General features: G+C 38.5%; 2 protein-coding genes across 3 annotated transcripts in view; one reads left to right on the top strand and one right to left on the bottom strand.

Moving 5' to 3' along the window:
• The window catches only part of dph1 (diphthamide biosynthesis 1), a 73,355-nt gene extending 61,017 nt beyond the window's left edge, over positions 1-12,338 (bottom strand). For both annotated transcript variants that reach the window (XR_008606996.1, XM_055045528.1), the window contains exons 1-2: positions 12,245-12,338; positions 10,559-10,708 (exon numbers count right to left, since the gene is read on the bottom strand). Coding sequence is in view for 1 of the 2 variants with exons in the window: in XM_055045528.1 (XP_054901503.1) it covers positions 10,559-10,708; positions 12,245-12,296 (202 nt within the window). In the remaining variant the exon portion in view is untranslated. The remainder of the gene's footprint in view (positions 1-10,558; positions 10,709-12,244) is intronic.
• A 774-nt stretch (positions 12,339-13,112) lies between these two features.
• Positions 13,113-20,717, top strand: part of rtn4rl1b (reticulon 4 receptor-like 1b) — a 182,350-nt gene continuing 174,745 nt past the window's right edge. Inside the window, exon 1 of the mRNA XM_055045559.1 lies at positions 13,113-14,038. Coding sequence (XP_054901534.1) covers positions 14,026-14,038 — 13 coding nt within the window. The 5' untranslated portion in view covers positions 13,113-14,025. The remainder of the gene's footprint in view (positions 14,039-20,717) is intronic.

The raw sequence follows: 20,717 nt of genomic DNA, 5'->3' as shown, positions 1-20,717 counted from the left end.
AGCAGCTTCCATCTGTGCGGCTCACAACTCGTCACTAGCGTCATGTGTAGCGCTGAGTCATTCTGCCCTTAAAGTCAGGCAACCAATTAACTTTCACTTGGTCCTCTGATCCCAACAATAAGAGGTCACTTGATTTACTGACACATGAGCTGAGAAACCCGAAAGAAAAATCTAATTTCCGGGCTTTGCTAAGCAGTTTGTGTCTCTTCTCAGACTCGCAGACAGGCATGCTTTAGTTCTTTTTTTTTTCCATTTTAATAAACACAAGCCGAAGTGCCCAGAAGCGCAGTTTGCCTATCATCTCTGCTGCACCCTGCCTGCAATCAGGGAGCCCCTTTCCTTTATGCATATTTCTTCAAAGACAAATGACTGCTACTAATGTAAACACACAAACTGGCTTTGAATGAAAAATTCTCCTCCTCAAAAAAAGAAGGAAAAAAAAAAGCATATTAAAGAAAAAAAATGAACTGGATAAAGATATTTCACATGTTTTCTATCAAAACCTCAGTAATAAGAAGTGAGTCGGCTCGGCGCACACAAGGGATCTGAACTACATTCGCTGGAAAACATGTGGGAGCTCTGGCAAAGGAAACTTCTTAAGAAAGAGAAATGAGGAAAATGTAAAAGGCAGCCGGTTCATCTGAAAACATCTAGTTGATGATAACCTGTGCAAACTGAGCACTTACAGCATTCATTATTTTTCTGTTTGGAAACCAACACTTAGTTGTATTTTGTCACTCAATCAGATTAACTAGTGTAATCTATTTATCAATTAGTGGAAGGATATATCTTATTGATCAATTAATGAATTACCAAGCAGACAAACTGAGATTCTCTCGTATCAAGAAGGTCGGCCGTCTTTCCACAACATGATACACTAAATTTTTAATTATGCTGAATTTTTTAAAAAGCACATATTTCAACAATTTTGTGTGAGCTGTGTCAAATACTGACTGAATAAACAGATAACTGTGATTTTCTAACAATATTTAACTTAAGACATATTTATAAAATATAAAAAAACAGGGATCTGTCAGGTTGCAGAATCAAAAATGAGATGAAAAGAGTCAAATAAGTGAAACACTAAATGAACAGAAATATGTCCATGCAAAGTGCAGCTCAAACTAATATTTTACACTAAGTAAACCAGATTACTCAGTTTTGTTTAAGAAAACCTTACCCACCTTCTAACACAAAGCTAACATCATGTTAAAAGTCCAGTTAAATCAGTCAATCAGTGATGAAAATCAGCTAAATTGCATTTATGGGCTGATGAAGGGAATGTCAAAACATCAAACACTTTGTCTGTTTTTGATTTTCTTTGAATGCAGCTATTCAGAGTTTAAATATGCTGATATTCCTCACTTTATTCAGGAATAAACGATGCTAAAAAATTACACTTTTAAATTGATAGCAGCTGGATGTAATCAGGAAATAAAAAATAGAAAAAAGTTTAGGCTCTATTCAAAATGCTAACATAGTATTTTGCCTCTAATTACATTCACAAGTTAGACCCTCATCTTTAAATAAAAGCACTATTTTCTAGAATGTCCATCATTGCAGCAGTGCAAACATCTTGACAGATGCATTTAATATTTCTTTCCCATAAACAAATAGTATATTGAAAATGAATGCTACATTTAGTGATATTAATCATTTTCTCTAATCATTTTCTCTAATCATTTTCTGTCTCCATTAATTAAACATGATAACATCTTGCTCTCAGTGACTGCAAACACACAGATGGAGCCATTTGTAATCCTCAGAGGAAGAAAAGGCAAAAAGTCAGATGTGGATTAAGGGGGTGACAACGAGAAAGCGAATGTGCCACAAAGTCAAGAGAAGGAATGCGGTGCTGATCAATGTAACGCAGCTCGTGAATATTTTCTAAAAATAAGAGGATATGATTTTTAGATATTTTTTCAACTTGACAAAATAATAAAATCGGTAGATTATTTCACCAGCTCTGGGAGCTTTGAATGATAATTTCCTCATGTTTTGAAGTGAAAGATGGTCATTTCAAAAATGACATATTATGAAAACAAAATGTAAATTTGACCGTTTTCAATCAAATGGGGTTGATTCTTTTTTTCTTGTATGGTTGTATTGTTTTCTATCTTTTCAAAATAATCATTTTAAGTTTTACTGCTGTGGTGATCACTTTAATTAGCAGGTCATGTCTTCAATTTATGGTAAATGCATCTCAATAAATTGACATCAAGATATCAATTTATTTCATAAATTCATTTCAAAATGTGGAACTCGTTAGATATATTTGTGCTCAGTGGCATATTGGAAGCCCTTATGTTTGATAGTTTTGATGATGATGGCTTACAACTGGTGAAAAGCCAAATTTATTTTCTTCAGAAAACAACAGTCGATTGTGAGGAGCTCTTGCAATGGATCACAGATTGCAGCATGGAGGGGATCTCGAGCATTGCTGAGATGTTAAGAACGCCCAGGTTGCTGTAATAGCAGCATTTAGCTTGTAAGGACTGATGGGTGTGTTGTCCCTCATCTTCCTCTTGACAACACTTCAGATTCTCTGTGGCGTTTGGGTCAGGGCAAGATGCTTCACAGTAACACCATGGTCATTTAGCAAAATATTTGTACTTCTGGCAGTGTGGGAAGATCCCAAGTCCCACTGGACGTAAGAACAGTGTTCATAGTAAGCTTATCAGCAGAGAGAAGAGTAAGGCATTCTTAGATTGTTGTGCTGGCCTTGGACATGTCTAAACAACAATGGACCACCACCAACACATGACAGGACTTCCCAAATAATCACTAAATGTCCCAACATACTTCATCTGAAGTGCCAAAGTCTGTTCTCATTGATGTAGATGACGCGTGACGAAAATTGTGTCATTTTGTCTGTTGGGAGGCATCCGCCTGCCGAACTCTACACCAGACCCTGGTTGAACTATGTCAAAGTGTTGTTTCAGTGGTCAGAAGTTTGTTGCCATGTTTTATGCATAAATGGGCTCAGATAGGAGTGTTGATATTTCTCCTCAACTAGACAGCTTCCACTACCTGGTGTTTGGATTCATTGAACATAAAAACTTTTAAGGAACATTTATCTGACACACATTTGCTCGATCCTTCTCTACTACTATAATAATAATAATAAGAAGAAGACTGGCAAATAGTTGGATGAAAACTGTAACATCGTTATTCACAGAGGAGGAAGTCTGAAAGAAAGTGTGGCACTAGCTCCATGACCGTTTTGCAAAAGCTAAACAGAGGATGCATTGAGGTAAGGAGAATCTCCCGACAGCAGTGGCGTGACATACACTAGATGAGGAGGGGTCTCCCACAGCTGGTCTGTGGCGTTCTATGAAAGGTGCGCGCCAGCGTATGTCCCAAAATCATGTGACTATGTGGCGACTGTTCGTATGAAGTACGTGGGACCTTTAATTGTTGAAACTTCACACTGGACCTCAAAGAACTTGAATTCTGTGGCTCTCCAATCCTCCTTCAGACTCGTTGACTTTGATTTAACAAATGAAATGCAAATTTTCACTTTGATCTATAAAGATTACTTTGGACCACTGAGCAACAGTCCAGTCTTCTTCTTTTTCCCTTAGCCCAGGTAAAAGGCTTCTGATGTTGTATCTGCTTCAGAAGTGGCTCATCACAAGGGATGTGCTGAACTGCAACCCAAGAACCAAAGAGTTCAGAGTACGGGCCAATAGAACATTTGTCGTTTAAAGGACAGATCTACAGAAATGATCACTAACAATACCTATTTAGTGACACATTTATATGTATTGTTTGATTTCTTTGCATCTGGGAATTGGATGGGTTGTTGGCAACATCTAGTAAAACTTTTATGTCATTTGCATCTTTATAAATACTTTTATTTTAAAGTTGGTGATGTGTTCATTGCCCATTTTACCCACTGTATATATGAGTTTCACTTTTTTTGAGCCGCACAACTGAAAAACTTTTTGATGACTTTCAAATTTACTGAGGTAGAGCTCCATTCATTGATTGAGTTTATTCTGAAAAACACACCAGAATGCAGGAGGTTTTCATGGGAAGTGTCTGCCATCGATTTCAACACAGACGTGTGAGCAACTTGGCACCAAAATCTTTATTTCAATCAACAATGACATTTTCTGCCAGTAAACTCTGTTACATCTTTCTACCAGAAATCCATCAACGTGTCTGTGAACCCGTTTAGTTTGAAGTTGCAGAATTCAGTACACAAAAGGGTCTTTTTTACATGACTTGGCCTGAAACAATTTCAGCACTTCAGTGAAGTAATAAAAGATGGAGCAGACAACGGGCCGAGCAGGCTGAGGTGGGATGTACACGGGATGGAGTGATAGACGGAGCAATAAGAGGAGGTGGAGGGGGAGTGCTTCTTACAGATGAAAGGTTAAGGGATCACTCGGCACTCATGCAGGCAAGGAGACGGGTCATTACATGGAAAAGGGCAAGTTTATTAGCGGCGAAGGATTCCAGAGTGCACCTCTGCCATAGCGGACGGAAAATAAAGAGCTTTCTCCGACTGTTGGTTCCTGTGAAAGGGTGAGTCAGATGCTAGAAGTGAGAGTGCAGGCTTAAAGCTCAGACCTAAGCTTTAAAAATGCTTTCGACTTGAGAGACATTTCTGCCCCAACAGACCAAACATCGAAGACTTAACTCAACAAAAACACTCCCTGTATTTATAGCCGTTATTGACCAGATGTGTGAAAGGATTTATACTCAGAGCATGAAGACACAAGTAAGAAAGTTTTCTTCTTAAATAGATGTGCACATTAATGGTGAACCGCTTTGGTCAGTTTTAGTTTCAACAGGAATTATCCGGAGATGGTCAACAGGTTGAGTTGGGACACTTGTCGTAGTTCTGACAGCTGTTGAGATTAGGAAGCTGTCTGTCGGATTATATAATCAAAAACAAGAGGTAAACTACAATAAGAAATGGAAAAAATATATATATATATCAGCAGACAACAGGCTGATATGTCAAAGACAAGGGATTACTAAGTTTCAAATCTTAAACTTCTCAAGTAAATACCGAAAAAGGTTGAAAAAAATAAATAGGAATGTTATTAAATTGGTCAGTATTACACTTTTTACGGCAATTTACAACCAAACTAAAATAGACTATAATTCAAAAAGAAAGTTTGGTTATTACGTGCTTTCATAGAACACGGTTTATTTTCTGTTTTGTCAGATAAACGTTTAAACTTGTTAAAGAAATGCCAACATCAGACTAAGATAACCTGAGTAAGTAAAAAAATGCAGTATTGGTTTCATAAATGACGACGTTGAAAATCCCAATGTTATGGAGACTGTGAAAGGAGTTTAGAAACTGAAGCTTTGCCGTTGCTGAAGTAAAGTAGAGCAACCTGAAACAATAGCATTTCTGCCAGCATGCCTCACAGTTGGGTTTGACATTTATGTCTTAAAAGCTTCGCCTGTGGTCTACAACAAACACTCAAAATATTATAGCAGTCAAACTGTCTACTCATTTGTCTCGCAAGTACATGTGAACAATTCTCCTCAAAAACATTCGGAATTCACATTCCTTTGTATCCACAGACTCTTTTCTGTACGGACAAAATAAAAAACCTTAAATAAAAAGAACACTCACAATGAAAACGACAGTGGCATTTGCTACAAGCTTCAACTTTTTTTTTTTTCAATTGACTGCGAATGTAACCACCGACAGACCAGATGAATGCTTATGACATTGATGTCGTAATTACAATGCAACACCTTGTGAGGAAACCTTGAACTAATGCATTGATGGTAATGGTAATTTGACACAAGATTTCCCAACAAGTATCTATGGTCGACGTATAACTTTGGCCTCAAGAGAGAAATAATAAAAAGAAAAACATCAAGAATAATAAAGCATCAGTGTTCTGTGTTTACAGATACTGATATTTTATAGAACAATCATGTTCTATAAAATGTCTGTCTGCCAGTAAATGTCTATATGAAGGACTTAAAAAATGTTGACTTTGTAATTTAATGCCTTGAAATTGGGCCTCCGTCTCTTTAAAAACTCCTGCTCTTTCTGAATCTCCGCCTTCATGAAGTCATCACAACATGGCTCCTCTATTAACCCTTTAACAACATTTTTTCAGCGTTTTACCGTGAAGTAACTTGTATAATGAGCTCAGCTGATGTGCAGTTCCACCACGTGGTTAGCTAACTGCTGGTGGCTAGTCTGAAGGAGCCAAGCAGGGCAGTTGAAGGGGAAGGCCTCTCAGTCAGAATAAAGCCTGGGAACTGCAGCTCCTAGCAGGAGCTTTGTCCTTGAAGCCGGAGCTAAGTCCCCCCAGGTGTTTTGCACAGCCGACTGGTTGCCACAGGGAAATTAAAGGATTTCTCAAACATGCATGAAAGAATCAAAGCAATACTCCAGGAAAGTTTTTGGTGAGTGAATAACATGATATGATGTAAAGCTCAAAAAAAGTTGATTTTACCTAATAATGTTCCTTTAAAAACCTAACAGTGTTGAACAGATATGCACCTGAATCTGGAATGGAGTTTCAAAACAAGATTAGAAATCCATTTGCCTTCTACGCAAGAACTTACAGTTTGGGTTTGAGCTCATTTATTATTTCCCAACGAACATGATCTCAGGCATATGACATTATTGATAGAAATAAAACTCAAATCTTAAGAAAACATAAAATATAATGAATGATCTATAAACAAGAGCTGTACAATGTACCCTAAAATCTATATAATTGGTATAGATTGGAGTGAGACAGGCTAAATATTGCATTTTTTCATTACTGTGTTGATGCAAACGTGTCATATTCTAAATCTGTTCTACACTGGGACAAACGCAATACATTTAGCAACTTTTTTTTCGCATAAACTACAACATAGAACCCTAAGAAAATGATAATCACAGGCGACAGTCATAGGCTTAAAATAAATTCAGTGGAATCTGAAAGGAAACTTTGCTGAGCGATCTACATTATTTGCATTTTGTATCCTAAAGATTGGCATGACACAGGCTGGAAGACATCAGAGCAAAAATTTTATTAAAAGCTGTAAAAGAAAATTGTATCTAAGCCAAAAACACTGAATCACAAAGCTGACACTGCGATATAGTTCTGGTACAAGCTGAGTACTGACATATTAGAACACCATCCAAAAGGGAACGATAAGAACAGCAGCTTATGAAAACATGATATTTTTTGTTCCAAAAATAAGTCAGTCTTCTGAGCTCCGTGCGTGTGTGTGTGTGTGTGTGTGTGTGTGTGTGTGTGTGTGTGTGCGTGCGTGCGTGTGTGCGTGCGTGTGTGTGTGCGTGTGTGTGTGTGTGTGTGTGCGTGCGTGTGTGTGTGTTAAAGACCATCACTAAACATTGTTAAGAGTGTTTTTCATTGCTTTTATTTTTATTTTTGTTAATATATGCTAGGCTGGCACAAATCAATATAGTATCAAATATATTTTCCAAATTTTTTGTTTTTCTTTACTTCACAGCTCATATAAACCAATGTTACTAGACGGTCAGTATTAGATTCTATCATGTGTTGTTCATCTGTTCCCAATTTTTAACAGTGTGAGACTCAAGAGGAGTTCAAAGGATGAAAAAGAAACATATGGACACTAAGTGGAACAAAGAGGACCAAGGGTGATAAGGTGAGTTATGCCCTTTGAGTTCAGAGAACGAATAAGCACAGATAAAAATAAATAAATAAATCTGCATCAGCTGGATGTAGCAAACCTACCACTGCCAACAGTAAATGCTTTAAAAAATAAATAAATACAATGATGTAATCCTTTTGGCATACAATTCCTATATTTCTACTGATGACAAGAAGGATCACTTATTACATGTATTGGTGAAAAATATTTATCGTTTTTCAGGTTCAGGCTGGTAGATGAAAAACCAAGCATTAGTAGAAGTCCAAACATATATGGAGCACTGCGTGGGAGCAGAAACTGAAAATAGGAACGCTATAAAGAAAGAAAATACCAGTCGGGCCCAGGGTTTTTGTTTTTGGAAAGGGAAATCTACTGGACACAGAAAAAAATATAGAAATATAAGAATAAGCCTCACCAAGTTATGTAGAACTGTCGGGTAAAATGACAATCTGCAAGGAGAGCTCCTGGTGCTTTTTTTTTTTTCAAAATATATTTTTGGAATAATTACCTCTCAGTTTGTCAGGGCATAAGTACCTGTATAAGTTAAAACCTAAATCGGAGACAAGTATTTTACATTTCTTGGAGATTTGTCATATAACAGTAAAATGTGCAATTATTTTTAAATGTGTGAACAAGAAGCAAGCAAGCGAGCAATGGGCAGCCAGCTTGCCACTTGTTGCAAGCAGCAAGCTAGCTGCTTGCAACCTGAAAGTGACTGCTGAGGAATTAACCCTTTAATCGCAGAATAAGTTCAAATTAGCTCGATCATTTCCATTCTGGAATATTTTTGAATGGTTTTGGTTGTGTGTAGTTTTTATTTTTGTTTAATTTATTGTTTTGTGCTTGTGTTTTATTTTGGATATTTAAAATATCTTCTAGTTTCAGTGTTAAGTGTTCTTTAGAAAATTTAAGTTGGTTAGAATTTGAGTGGTCAAATTTGCATTACTCTGCCATTCTCTATATACTTGCTTGAAAATGGCACAGTAAACTAGGCAAAGTAATGCAGAGAGCAGAAAAAAAGACCTCTAACCAAACTATATCTACTATCATGTCAAAACACGTTTGATGAATTTTATTTATCTTCTTTTTTGGAAATTACATTTTCTTGAATACATTTTAGAATTCAGTCTGGCAATTCAACTTCTTTCCTCCATACTCTATTTTCCACACCTATTGAAAGGGGAAAAATGCAAAGAGGAGACTGCATTCACAGGTGGTGCGCTTAGAAACCTTCCTGTATGGACAGTGATGAGAAAAGAAAATCTGAGTTGGGGCACTAGCAGCTTCAGAGTGAGTGCAGTTCTCCAAAACTGTCAATAACACACCAGCACAATTCCTATGGGAGTGCCATCACTCTAAAGATCAAAAAAGGGCCAACATGTTCCATTTACAAATTCAGTGTTAACTGACACCAAAGCACACAGGACATGAAGTGCATGTGAAAAGCATTTTGCTTCAGTTTAGTGACCCAGAAGAGGGAGCAGAGCACAAGTAAAAAAAAATGTTTCTGTAAAATTACAGCAACATGGAGCTTAAACCATCTTCAAAAGAAGCCACCCTCAATGCACTTTTTGCTAGTAAAACACACACACACACACACACACACACACACACACACATATATATATATATATTTTTTTTTTTTTTTTTTTTTTTTTTTTTTTTTTTTTTGGAATATGGCTTAGAGATGCTACATTTCCTATTTGGTTTGGTGGATTATTTGTCCTGAGGCAGTTTCCAGAAATTCTCATCTTACTGTCAGTGGAGGCAAAGGTAACCTTTTTTTTTTTTGACAAAAAAAAGACATCTTGCAGGTGGAAATTTGCGCAGTGGCAGTTATCAAAGTCAGTTAAGTCAAAACACACTCATATATGGCTTCTAACATTTTTACCTTAAACTGGCTTTCTGTTTCAAATGCCAAGTCCAATGTAAACTAAATATCTCCTACCTCTGAGCAGCAATACAAAACTGGTTATATTTATGAAATAATAATGAGTTAGAGGTGAAATATTCCATGCGACTCGACAGATTAGCAGAAAATGTGGGAATTTCTAAGTTTTGTCTCTTCTAAGTAATACATTTATGTAACACTACAGAGAAAAGCCCAAAACAGATAAAAATAAATAAATAAATAATCTGAAGTTTCCTTGGTGCTCACTTTGTTTCTAAAGTCTTTTGCACCAAGTCATATCTCCATAAGAGTCATAAAACTGCAAAACTGCTGAAACACTGAGTCCTTTTAAATCAAGGCAATCATTAGTTTATGTAATGATGGTACTTGCCAAAATGTAATATCTGTTATTAGTTTTCACAACTGTTAACTATCTAATATATGATGTTTTTTATGGTTTTTACAATACAGAGCTCTTTGAACACCCGTGTTATTGATAATGGGCTATGCGAATAAAAATCATTGATTGAATGAAATGACAAAAATTTTATTTATCCCATTAGATGAGTGCCATGTAGTCTGCCTAAAATATAGAACTGTTTTTTAAAATGCTTTCCTTTTCAAATCACCACTCTGAACATCTAAACATCTAAAAATCCCAAACTTGTTTTGGTGCTTTAAATTATTAAAATAAAAATAAGCACAAATATTTTCACTTTTAAAACATCGTTTGTTCAAAGGGGCTCCACTTACCGATTCATTTTTTTTAAAGCATTGTTGAAATTAGGCAATTTTCAGTGGTAGAATCAAATTTCTTCAAAGTAAATCACATCCAGACACATAAGTGTAAAACATATTTTTCATACGGTGGGACCGCCAAAATCTGTTTTTGCCATGCTGCAAAGGATCGTCTAAACCTGCTTTTTTTTCCTATTGAACATTTGCAAAACTTTCATCTCGAAAGTAAATATTAAGCCTTGGTGAATCGAAAGTGTAAACAGAAATTAAAATGAACAAATTTTCTAAAGGAAGATTAAGAGTCACCTCTCTTCACTTTTGCTTGTCTCACCCTCCAAACGGTCTTGTGGATCTCAAAGTTGTAATTTGATGGCAGGACTTTGATGGCTTCCTGCAGCTCAGGGTCTTGGAGGATTTCATCTGGAATTTGATTGGCTACCCGTCGAGGGCCCCGCACTGCAGAGGCAAGGTGATTGTTGACATGTTATCAATTTGAGAAAACAAACCGGGTGAATCATACAAAATGACCAACAGCAGAACATCAACAACCGGTGGGTGGGAGGAACAGATTACAGACAAGGAACCGTATGTCAGATTAGATTTCCACAAAAAACTGATGGGTTTAAAATCCATTGCAATCAGAGAAGAATTGAAAAAAGCCCTAATACTTAGGGATGTAATTTCAGTGACAACATCAATGTATAAATGAAAAATCTAAATTGAAATCTGCCACCTGAAACATCTCTTCCAGTTCACATTGGGCTTTATTGTACAATTTTACATTTCCACAGAGCAAAAGCATTATTTCAGTTTATGCATTGTATTTTTTTCAAAGATGGAGAATGTATTATTGTTTGAATCAGAAACTAAAATCTAAAATAATTATTTCCAGACTGTTAATGAAAATAATATAGTCATTCATCAGGTTTTTTCTTAAAAAAAGAAAAAAGATCTAAAATAAAATCTGCACCCTTTAGTGGAGTTAGAGGGGGGATAGGTATTAATACATTTCTATTAAATGGAAAACAAGATTTTTTAAATGTTTGAAAAGATCATCTCTATCATACAGTTTGAAATAAGAAAGAGAAGGGGTATGGAGTTGCAGAAATCACTTTAGTTTCAAACACACATAAATTTTTTAGCTAGGATGAACAGCCAGCACAAACAGCTGTTTTTACTGAAACAGTGAGGACTAAAACAGAAAAAATGACCTTGCAGCAACATATTAGGCTGAATATAACACTTTTGTTTTGTTTGCCATTTTTCAACCTAGTCTTCAGGAATGGCTCCTAGGATGGCAAACTTTGGATCTTCAGGAATTTAAATTTTTTTAATATATTTAGGAAAATGTTACTCCAGAAGGGGTTAATAATTGGACAAGACTAGAAAACATGAGTGTGATTCCCAACATATGCACCACCGACCACCACCAAATATATGAGCTTTCATCTACATTTCAGTTGTAGACCAAAGACATTTTCAGAGATGGATAACAAATCAAAAAATGAAGCAAAGTTTAAAGTGGAAAGTAACAGAATGAGGAAAATAGCGTAAAGCATTTTAAGACCTTGATATCGTTTTTTTTTTTTTGTTTGTTTGTTTTTTTTTTTTTTTTTTTTTTTTTTGCAGTAATTATATTAACTGACGGCTTTCTATACTCATGTTTGCTTAAAAAGCAGACTACTTTCAGCACGTTTTCCTAATAGAAAACTCTGAGTTTATCTGCTGGCGGAACAAGATAGGTTTAAAACTAAAAATAGAAATCATGCGCCACAAAAGAACTGTTGTAATTACTTAAACTGAATCAGCTGTGAGATTCAATGACGTGTCGAGTGAATACAGAGACATTTATAGCATCACGTTATCGCTCCTGCTCGACCTAGGCAAGAAAGCCGGCAAAACTACATCTGACTCACACTGTTAATGAAACACTGAGCGAGCATGAAACGACAGGACAAATGACACGTTTCAGTAGCGACGTGTTTCCTTCACCTGTAGGCTTTTTGACAGGAACTACGTCCACTTCGACTGCGGGCGCCGCCATGTTTTCTCCCTTCCAAACAAGAAGCACGTGAGCGACAGAAAGGCGAATCCAATCGCTCGAAGAGGAAAGGCGCGACAAGATGAGCGTCGAGCTCATCGATGGCACGGTGGCGGGACGGGAGGAGAATACCAGAGCGCAACTTACGTTCTTCTTCTACGGAGCGCCGTCCAGTTTCGTCGAATCGTCTGAGACGATATTTAGCTCGAACCGTTCGCCCTCACAAAACCGAGACACACCCAAGAAAATGTTTAGAAAGGCAGCAACATTTTCGACAAGTGTTAGAAAACAAAAATAAGAGGGACATGAAACAAATAATAATAAAGAAAGCAATAGCCTATAGCATGTGATGAAAGTGCAACAAAAAGATTGTAGCTGATATACTTTTGCCCAGAATTTTCTCAGCTTTATTAAAAAATAAAAAATTTTTATTCCGTTGTAATTGTTACGTAATAACTCCCATTTAACGATGTCCAACTCTTCTTCAGCCCCGAAAAAAATAAATAAATAAAAAATACACAAACAGTCGAAAAATCAAAGTGAATGTTATCCAACAAATGTAAAATAAATTATATATAGTAAACGATACATAAATTATTATTATTATTATTATTATTATTATTATTATTATTATTATTATTATTATTATTATTATTATTATTATTAATGATATTTTTTTTTTTTTCCATGTGTCAGGCGGACCCTCCAGAGTCAGATTATATGCGTCCCAGGCTGGTGCAGACAGGGACACTTGGCAGTGGAGAGGGATGGAGCAGCGCGCTGCCCTGTGGAGGGGCTGAGGCGGCATCACTCTTTCCTTCCTCTCATAGGCGCGCAGCGATCTGATCTATAGTTGGAGACCGACGAGAGATCTTCCCAGATAAGGTGTCAGAAATGTAAGCAGAGGTGAGAGCCGGTGGGGTAAAAAAAAGAGCGGGATCTTTTGAGAAAGGCGACGGAATCAAAGTCCACATCATCAGGGATGATTTCTGAGGAGTCATGCGCTCGTAATCTGACATCAGAGGCGAGATGTGAATCCAAATAATGTATGGTAATCACAGATTCGGACGACTGTGATGCGATTTTGGATGAGAATACGGGGCATGGCCGTCTGACATTTAACAGCTTCTTTCATTTGGATTTTGTTGGTGGTGGTGCTGGGGTCTGACTTGACCACAAAAAAAAAGAAGAAGAAGAAGAAAAAAAAACTGATCTGCAAGCCTGTGCGGTCATTCGGGTCTGGAAGGAGTTGGCTGGGCGAGGGGGATTCTGCTGTGCGTCCTGACACGCCAGACTTGGGAGAACCGATTTATTTGCAGCGGTTTCACAGCGACTGTCTGACCCCTCGTTTGCAACCTCCCAGTGAGGTGTGTCGGACGTTTATCTTATTTTTTATGTTGTCTCAGGAGAAAGGAGCTTATTGTTTTTTGGGGGGTGTTTTTGGTCAAACCCCCAACCCCCACACGGGAGTCTGCGCGGCTCCGTGCCGAATCCACGGGAGCGCACGGAGAACCAGAGGAGTGACAGCCGGACATTCTTACACCTGACCAGACCCACCACTAACCAGACCCCGCCACCCCCTCCAACACACACACACACCCCTCCGGGGAATCTGCTTCCGATCGACTCCAAAAAGTGAAAGGCGCAAGTTTCAAAAGCCTGGAATATACGACTCGATGAGACGCGCAGGACGCAGGACCAAATAGCGCACATACAGACACAGACCTGCAAAATGTTCAAACGGGGTAAGTCTCAAGTTTTGCTCCAGATTCAGTCTCTCTCCCTGCAGGGTGTTGAGATGATTTCTCTCCCCTCCGCACCTCTACACACATACACACACGCACGCACACGCACACACACACACACACACACACACACACACACACACACACAGCCACCCTCCTCTCCTCTCTGCGTGTTCTGTTTTGGTGTAATGCGTCCACTGCTTGCGCTCCTCCCGGCCACAACCAGATGTTTAAAATGAAGACCCGTTCGTCCTGAGGCACCGCCGTGCCCTGCAGGTTGTGTCGTTGCGCCATTTGAGGCGCGTCTTCAGTTTGCACAACTGGCTCCGTAGGTCTGCGGGAATTAAATATTCATCTGCGCGAAGATACACTGGGATGCGCTGTGATATTAATACAACTGATGCCGCACTGCAGTTTATGAGTTATGCACGGGTCACAAAGCTATTTCAACCAGCGTGTTGTACTCTCTCTGTTTTTGTTATATCTGGAGGGTGGGGGGGCGGAGGGGGGTCGCAGATTCCCCTCCAAACCTCCCATGAAAAAACAAAAAAGAAGAACTTTTAATATCCATATCCCTCGGATAGATTCACATGAGATCCCATTCTTCCTTGATGGCTTTTTTTTTGGTCCCGAGTAGTGTCTCTTTCATTCTGTGCTTTAATTGGCCATATGAGCTGCATAACTATCTCCACTGTAGGAAGAGTATTAAAAAAAACTCTAATGAGAATGAATTACAGTACTACATGCCCCCACTGCGCAATTATTAGGGAGTTGAAATAAGAGCGAAATTAAACTGTTTCTCATTTTTGCTGCGTCTTCTTGATACCCCTAGGGGGGGGTGAAAACCTGGAGATATCAAGGATCCACTTCAGCAGCCACTGCGTTTGGTCTTTCTAGTGCTCAACATGCAGAGCTACCTGCTCCTTTGTTGTTTTTTTTACACATGAGGTTGAAGCTGCATACACCAGTAAAACCATCAGAGATGCCTCTGAAAATGCAGTGAAGCTACTAAACCTGAACATGTTTGTATAGAGCATGTGATGCATCCTTTTTTTTTTTTAAACTGGATGTTACTAGTTAAAATGTGAAAAGTGTGACTGTAATGGACAGCGGCAAGAAATGTGAGTATTGTCAGACACTGAAACTTTTGCCCATTAAGTTCAGTCACATTTGATGGAGAACATAAGCAAAGAGCAATTTCCAAGTCTGCCGAGAGGTTCTCCATTGGATTCAAGTCTGGACGAATCCATAAACATGTTTGGAAGATGAATGTCCATCCTAGTTTAGAGTATTTTAGCAGCCTTGAACAGATTTTCCTCCAGGACTGATCTGTTTCCTAGAACCCTGTTGAAATACAAAAAAAATGCATCTCTGCAGCATGATACTGCCATCACTTTTTACCACACAGAGGGTATGTGTCAGTTTTCCCCTGCACTTAGCACTTTGAATGACCAAAAAAAAAAAAAAAATAAAAACATTTTGCTCTCAACCAGACCACAGAACATTCCCGAGGGTGTTTTCACATTTGATCGTTCAGTGGACTCGGTTCTATTGGGATCTAGAATTGCAACATTTTGCAACGTTCAGCTGGTGCTGTTCGGTTTGGTAAAAGACAAGAGAACATATGTGTGCAAGACATGTATGTTTTGGAAGAACTTACCCAGAATACCCTGAGATGTTACCCCCGCTTCCTACTTTTGGAGCGGTTTCTCCTCTTGGCATTCGTGTTACGCATTCGAACCGCGCCGGAGTTCACTTCAACTGAATCGAGACCGAGGTTTTTAAGACAAACCAGAGTTTGATTACACATACCTCCCAAAACGAACCGGACTTTCTAGGCACACAAACCAGAGTTCGATTAAAGCGGACCAAGCAGGGCAGGTGTGAATTCACCCTTGCATGTTTGCTGGCTTTCACTCTGCAAATGGAACTCCTTATGCCTTTCTATAAACATTGGCTTTCTTCTAACCACTTATCCATAAAGAGCATACTTGTGGAGTCCATAACTAAAACCTTATAGCTTATTAAGAGATTCTTCCATCTGACCTGTGGACCTCTGAAGCTTTTCTAGAGTTATTGGGATCTGCTTCTCTGCAACCCATTGGCAATCTTACCTGTTGGTATGGGTGGGCAGCAATGTCTTGATTAGCGTGTAGTGGCTGCAAAGGCTTTTAATTTTTTTGAATGATGGATTAATCAGTGCTGATGATCAACTGTGAGATGTTCAAAGAGTGTTAGATTGTTTTATAACCTAACTCTGCTTTATATCTCTCCACAACTTCATCCCTCATTTGTTCTGGTCTTCATGCTGCCATTTGTTCTCAAATGGTTTTTGCCAAAACCTCTGGCACCATCACAAGTTTTTAATAATTAGTCATCTGAAGGCATTTGGTTTTACTTAGTGGGATCAGGACCGCGAGCCGATCCTGGATCGGCGGAAGAAAATGGATGGATGGATGGATGGATGGATGGATGGATGGATGGATGGATGGATGGATGGATGGATGGATGGATGGATGGATGGATGGATGGATGGATGGATGGATGGATGGATGGATGGATGGATGGATGGATGGATGGTATCAGGCACTCATGAAACGTTTTTTGGATTTTTATGTGCAATACAAAATTAAGAATTTGCTTCATTTCTCCTTCACTTCACAGACAGGCACCACCTCGTACTGAGCTCTCACCTTTGATCAAAATAAAATTGAGTAAAGGTCACGGCCGACAAAATGTAAAAAAAAAAAAAAAAAAAAAAAACAAGGTAAACTGGTGTAATTACCTTTGCAAGGCTGAAAGATACATCTTCAGCGCAGTTCGACTTAAAGTACCCATGAACTATAGTGTTTGTATTTATTCAGGGTCTCCGGTGACAGAAACTCTTCTGTTTGGATTGTGTTTGTTTTTGCCGAGTGGCTGCAGGGCGAGGGAAATCATGTTGGGTTTTTATTCCCCTCACTGCCATCAGATTGATTATTGTTGTTCCAACAGCTGAGATGAAGTACATCTTAGTGACGACTGCTTAAAGCAAAAACACCTTGGAGAGGTTATAATGCTGCTTTGTCAAAACTTTGTACGAGGCAAAGGAAGTATGGAAAACACCACAGCTTCACAGTATCCGGGTATTGGCAATTATAAAAATATACAAAATCTCAACGTATAAAATGATCTAATTGGCTTCATTTATGAACAACTTGCAAAACAGCTTCTCAGAAATACTTTTAAAACAGGATTACCTTTGTAGGAGAGATGGCTGGGGTTCCTTTTGGTTTCCCCATCTTGAGTATAAGAAGTTTTAATGATTGGAAATATTTTCAACACAAACACAGAAAACTAAACATTAATGAAGCAAAACAAAATCAAATATTTGATATTTTTAATGCAAAGATGTGAATATATTTTGATTTAGTTGTTATTTCAAGCAGTTTGCCAGCTTGGTGGGGTTTTTTTTGGGTGGGTGTGAAAGCTCTTTCCCCACTCAGCTCCTCCAGACTAGCGGCAGCAGCAATTAGCAAACACCTGGTGGAAATGCTCATCTGTTGAGCTCATTTTGCTAACTACTGCTCAATCCTAAGAACACTTATGAGTGGCATAAAGAAGAAGCATTGTTAAAATTACATGCTGAAGACGGAGTGTCAGAAAGAGTAGGAGCTTCTTAAAGAGACAGCGGCCAAATATCTGGGTGACGGATTACAATGTCAAACGTTATGTTTGACATATGCAGCATTTTCATAGCAACTTAAGGTAAGATATTTACTTAATTATGTTATAAAATATGTACCAAGTGCCTGGAAAATACACACTACCACCCCTTTAAGAAAATGCCTTGACCCATTTCCTGTTTGATGAGTGCCACTTGCACCATGCATCAAAATCTGTTTGAGAGAAAAAAATAAAGTGAGTCAATGAGAGGAAGTGATGTACAGCTGAAATTTATTCAATTTTTAAATCCTTGCGTTACATCATCAAACATTGAGGTTTATTGCTCTCCTAGTCCTGCGAATCTTAAGACAGGGCCCAAAATGAAGCTGCGCTGTAACGACGTGGAGTTTCACAGGCAACTTTGTCTGCATCGAAAAACAATCAGGTTGGCCAGCTGACCAGCAGTGAGCAGCAACGTCTGAGGAAGGAGGAGTGCTGGATTATTACTTCCTGCTACATACAGTTTCACTGGGCGCTGTCTCTCACATTTTACTCTTTATGAAGGAAAATGTTAGTGGTTCTTCAGCCATAACTCGATACTATCAATCAGTCAATCAATCCATCAAGTTTATTTGTACAGCATGTTTCAGCAACATGGCAGCTCAAAGTGCTTTATGTCATAAAAACACAAAATTAAAACGTCATGAAAACAACATACAGGCATCAAATGCGAAACCAGTAGCAAACATTACATTTTGTTGAAGGCCATCACCGAAATCATCAGTACACATCAAATATACTTATTATGGTCCCAAAGCAACTCTTAACAGTTGGGTTTCAGTGTTTCAGCTGTTTTGCAGTTTTCTGGAAGTTGTTGTGCATAGAAGCCAAATGCTGCTAATACCATTTTTTATCCTAAATATGTTTTTTTTTTTTCCGGTGGTGGTTGTGGATGGAAGAGGTGGGGAGTAAACGAGACTCACTTTCTGCACTCTCTTTAGAAGTCAACCGAGCACAACACAATCTTTCCAAAAACAGAAAGGATAACAAGTGATCATCAGCTGACATTATTTCTCAACGCACACGTTTACTGGCGCGTTGATCAGTAAATAGAGAACAGACAGGTGGGGATCCAATTTGCATGCCTCATCCCTGCTCAGGCCAAGGGTTTGTTTTTGGGTTTTTTTGTATGTAAATCAGCTGTTTCACCCCCCACAAAGCTCTCCCCGCTTCCATGCGCAATCCAAGACGACTATAAATCTCTTAATTCAAAAGCAGCGTTTTCAAAGCACTTGGTTTTCCAGCGCTCTGCCAAAATGTGTTCTGTATGCCAACGAGTCTTAGTCTACAACAGAGAGGCAGGGATGCGTCAGTGTTGGCAGGAACAGCGGAGAAAGTTCTCTGGTGAATTTGAATTTTTTTGCACCTGAAATAACACATCTTATGGGGAGCCAGGATGATGCATCATGAGCAGCAGCCGCCGTGAACCGATCCACCATTCACAAACACACACGAGGAGAGCGGCGCGCCGCAGCAACCTTCCTTCCTAGGCCGCGCCGAGCTGCGCCTCCTTCTCTCTCCTTTCTTTTTTTTTTTTTTAATGAAGTTCACATACAGGTTTTGTGACACTCTGCCATTATTTTACACCCTTAAATCATGATATGATCTATAAAGACAAAAAAAAATAAATAAATAAAAATGTCTGAACATGCACTGCTCACACGAGTCTTTCCTATCAGTCACTTTGAGCACTTTTGAGTGATTCTACATCTGGGTGTACAGATCTATATTTATGTAGCCGTGCGAGCACACATGTCAGCTCCGTCTCTGCTCCTTTCACAGTCTCCCGCTCCCTCTTTTTCTTTCTGTATCTCTCTCTCTCTATTTTTCTCTTTTTTTTTCTCAAAACCAGTCAGCCACAGACTGGGCACAAGGGATGATCTGTCAGAGCAGCTTTCAGACGGAAAGGACAAGATGTCCACTGAATTTACTATGGTGCGTCGTGCTGTAATTGCGGCTACATGTTATTCAGGATTATTGTATGAGGGACTCAGCTGAGTCCCCTCCTCCTTGCTAAGACACACCACATCCACAGGGTGACTTGAAAAGACAGGCATTTGATTTATGAGCTGAAAAAGCAACATTTAGATGCATTTATTGCTTGGATTGTTATTTTTTTGTTGTTGTTGTTCCCTCTCCCCCCTCCTGTTTTGACACATAAACTAAGCTCTATTGACCTGGTAGTCATACATCTTTCTGTCCCCGCAGGAGCAGGTTTCTGTTCGTTGCAAAACAGCTCAAAAAGCAAAAGAAGAAGAAGAAAACCAGTTTGCGAAGGCTTAAAAAACGTGCATAGCAATATCTCCGCTGACATGAACCCACCTCAGTCTTTTATTCACTTACATCATTATTGCATTGTGGTGCTATTTCAAACAGAAACTGCTTATATCTCACTTTTGATGCTACTTAAAGAGGAATTTCACGGGAGAACACAGAGAACTGGGTTGCATTCGACACCAAAAGCAAAAAAAAAAAAAAAGAAATCTTTCTGTCTGGATTCTGCAGAAAGTTTGACTTAATGCTACTACAAGAAGATCATTTAAATTGATCCTTAAATGTTGAATATAAGTTAGAGACATTTGATGTTTCAAAACTTTCAAATAGATTGAATATGAAAGAAAGAAATAAAGTACATTCATTGAAGGTTTTTTAGTTTGTCAGAAGTTAAACAACTATTGAAGGCGGGAGTATTATGTGATTTCCAAGCACAGCCCGTTTTATAGTAAAAAAAAAAAATAATAAAGTAACTGTACCTCAAATATGACATAAAATAAATTTGACTTTGTAATTTGACACAATTGGTCTTCTGTCTCTTTAAGAAACATCTGATTTTTCTGAAATTCTGCCTTCTAGAAGTCATCGTTACATGGCTCATCTATTAACCCTTTAACAACACTTTTTGTGTCACATGCTCCAAAAAGAAACACAAAAGCACTGCTAAAAGGAGATCAATACCACAACCTGGAAATCAATC

The sequence above is a fragment of the Poeciliopsis prolifica genome, unplaced genomic scaffold (assembly GCF_027474105.1).
Source record: "Poeciliopsis prolifica strain line A6 unplaced genomic scaffold, Auburn_PproV2 SCAFFOLD022, whole genome shotgun sequence".
Lineage (NCBI taxonomy): Eukaryota > Metazoa > Chordata > Actinopteri > Cyprinodontiformes > Poeciliidae > Poeciliopsis > Poeciliopsis prolifica.
This window is presented reverse-complemented; position numbering and strand designations above follow the sequence as displayed.